At 30.5% G+C, this 789-nt stretch overlaps 1 protein-coding gene across 1 annotated transcript; it reads left to right on the top strand.

Annotated features, from left to right (window-relative positions):
* Positions 1-168: 168 nt before the first annotated feature.
* Positions 169-587, top strand: Tsp_16107 (putative methyltransferase; the record flags this gene model as incomplete). Its single annotated transcript, XM_003366292.1, has 1 exon — positions 169-587. A coding segment is annotated over one exon (419 nt), but the record flags the coding sequence as incomplete, so codon positions are not given.
* Positions 588-789: the final 202 nt, after the last annotated feature.

The raw sequence follows: 789 nt of genomic DNA on the forward strand, positions 1-789 counted from the left end.
TTTCAATCAGAATGAGGTGGGCGTTAACACAAAGTACCTTAGATCCTTCTTATTAAAGCCATTTTTTAAATATCATAGCCCTTACGCAAGTAATAATAATACGATTATTTATTGGTTTAATTAACGAATTAATTAATTTGAAAAAGGAATTTGGAATTTTGATTTTAGAATCGGCGGCGTCGTGCTGTAGAAGAAATTGTTCGCATACTTCGACCAGGAGGACAGGCTTTAATTTACGTTTGGGCAATGGAACAGCGTCGTGATGGGAATGAATCTTTTTACTTGAAAAGTGGCAAAAAGAAAGAATATTCATTTTGCAACGATTATGAAATTCCATCTTCATCCTTGTCCACATCCAAGGAAATATTTCCTGTCCACCAGAATAGACAGCAGTTTCAAAGTCAAGATTTGCTGGTTCCTTGGAAATTTGCCAAAAGCAAATTTAATAAATCTAATGATATTGATGATAAGCGGCGTGAAATGTTTCTGCGATATTATCACGTTTTCAAAGAGAACGAACTGCAATCTCTTTGTCAACAAGTCAGCCGTTGCATTGTAGTAGAATCATATTATGAACAAGGAAATTGGTGTGTTATATTAAAAAAAGAAAATTAAACTTATTTCTATTTTTAATTTTGTTTTCTTTTCATTTTATTAGAAAATTAATGAAATTATATAAATTTGTTTGCTGTTATAAAAGATTCATTAAGACAAAATCAATAGTATTATTTAAGGAAATTTTAATTATTATTGCTATGCAATATAGTTTTCCTTCCTACCCTTCATTTG

This window comes from Trichinella spiralis (assembly GCF_000181795.1).
Source record: "Trichinella spiralis strain ISS 195 chromosome Unknown Scfld6232, whole genome shotgun sequence".
Classification (NCBI taxonomy): domain Eukaryota; kingdom Metazoa; phylum Nematoda; class Enoplea; order Trichinellida; family Trichinellidae; genus Trichinella; species Trichinella spiralis.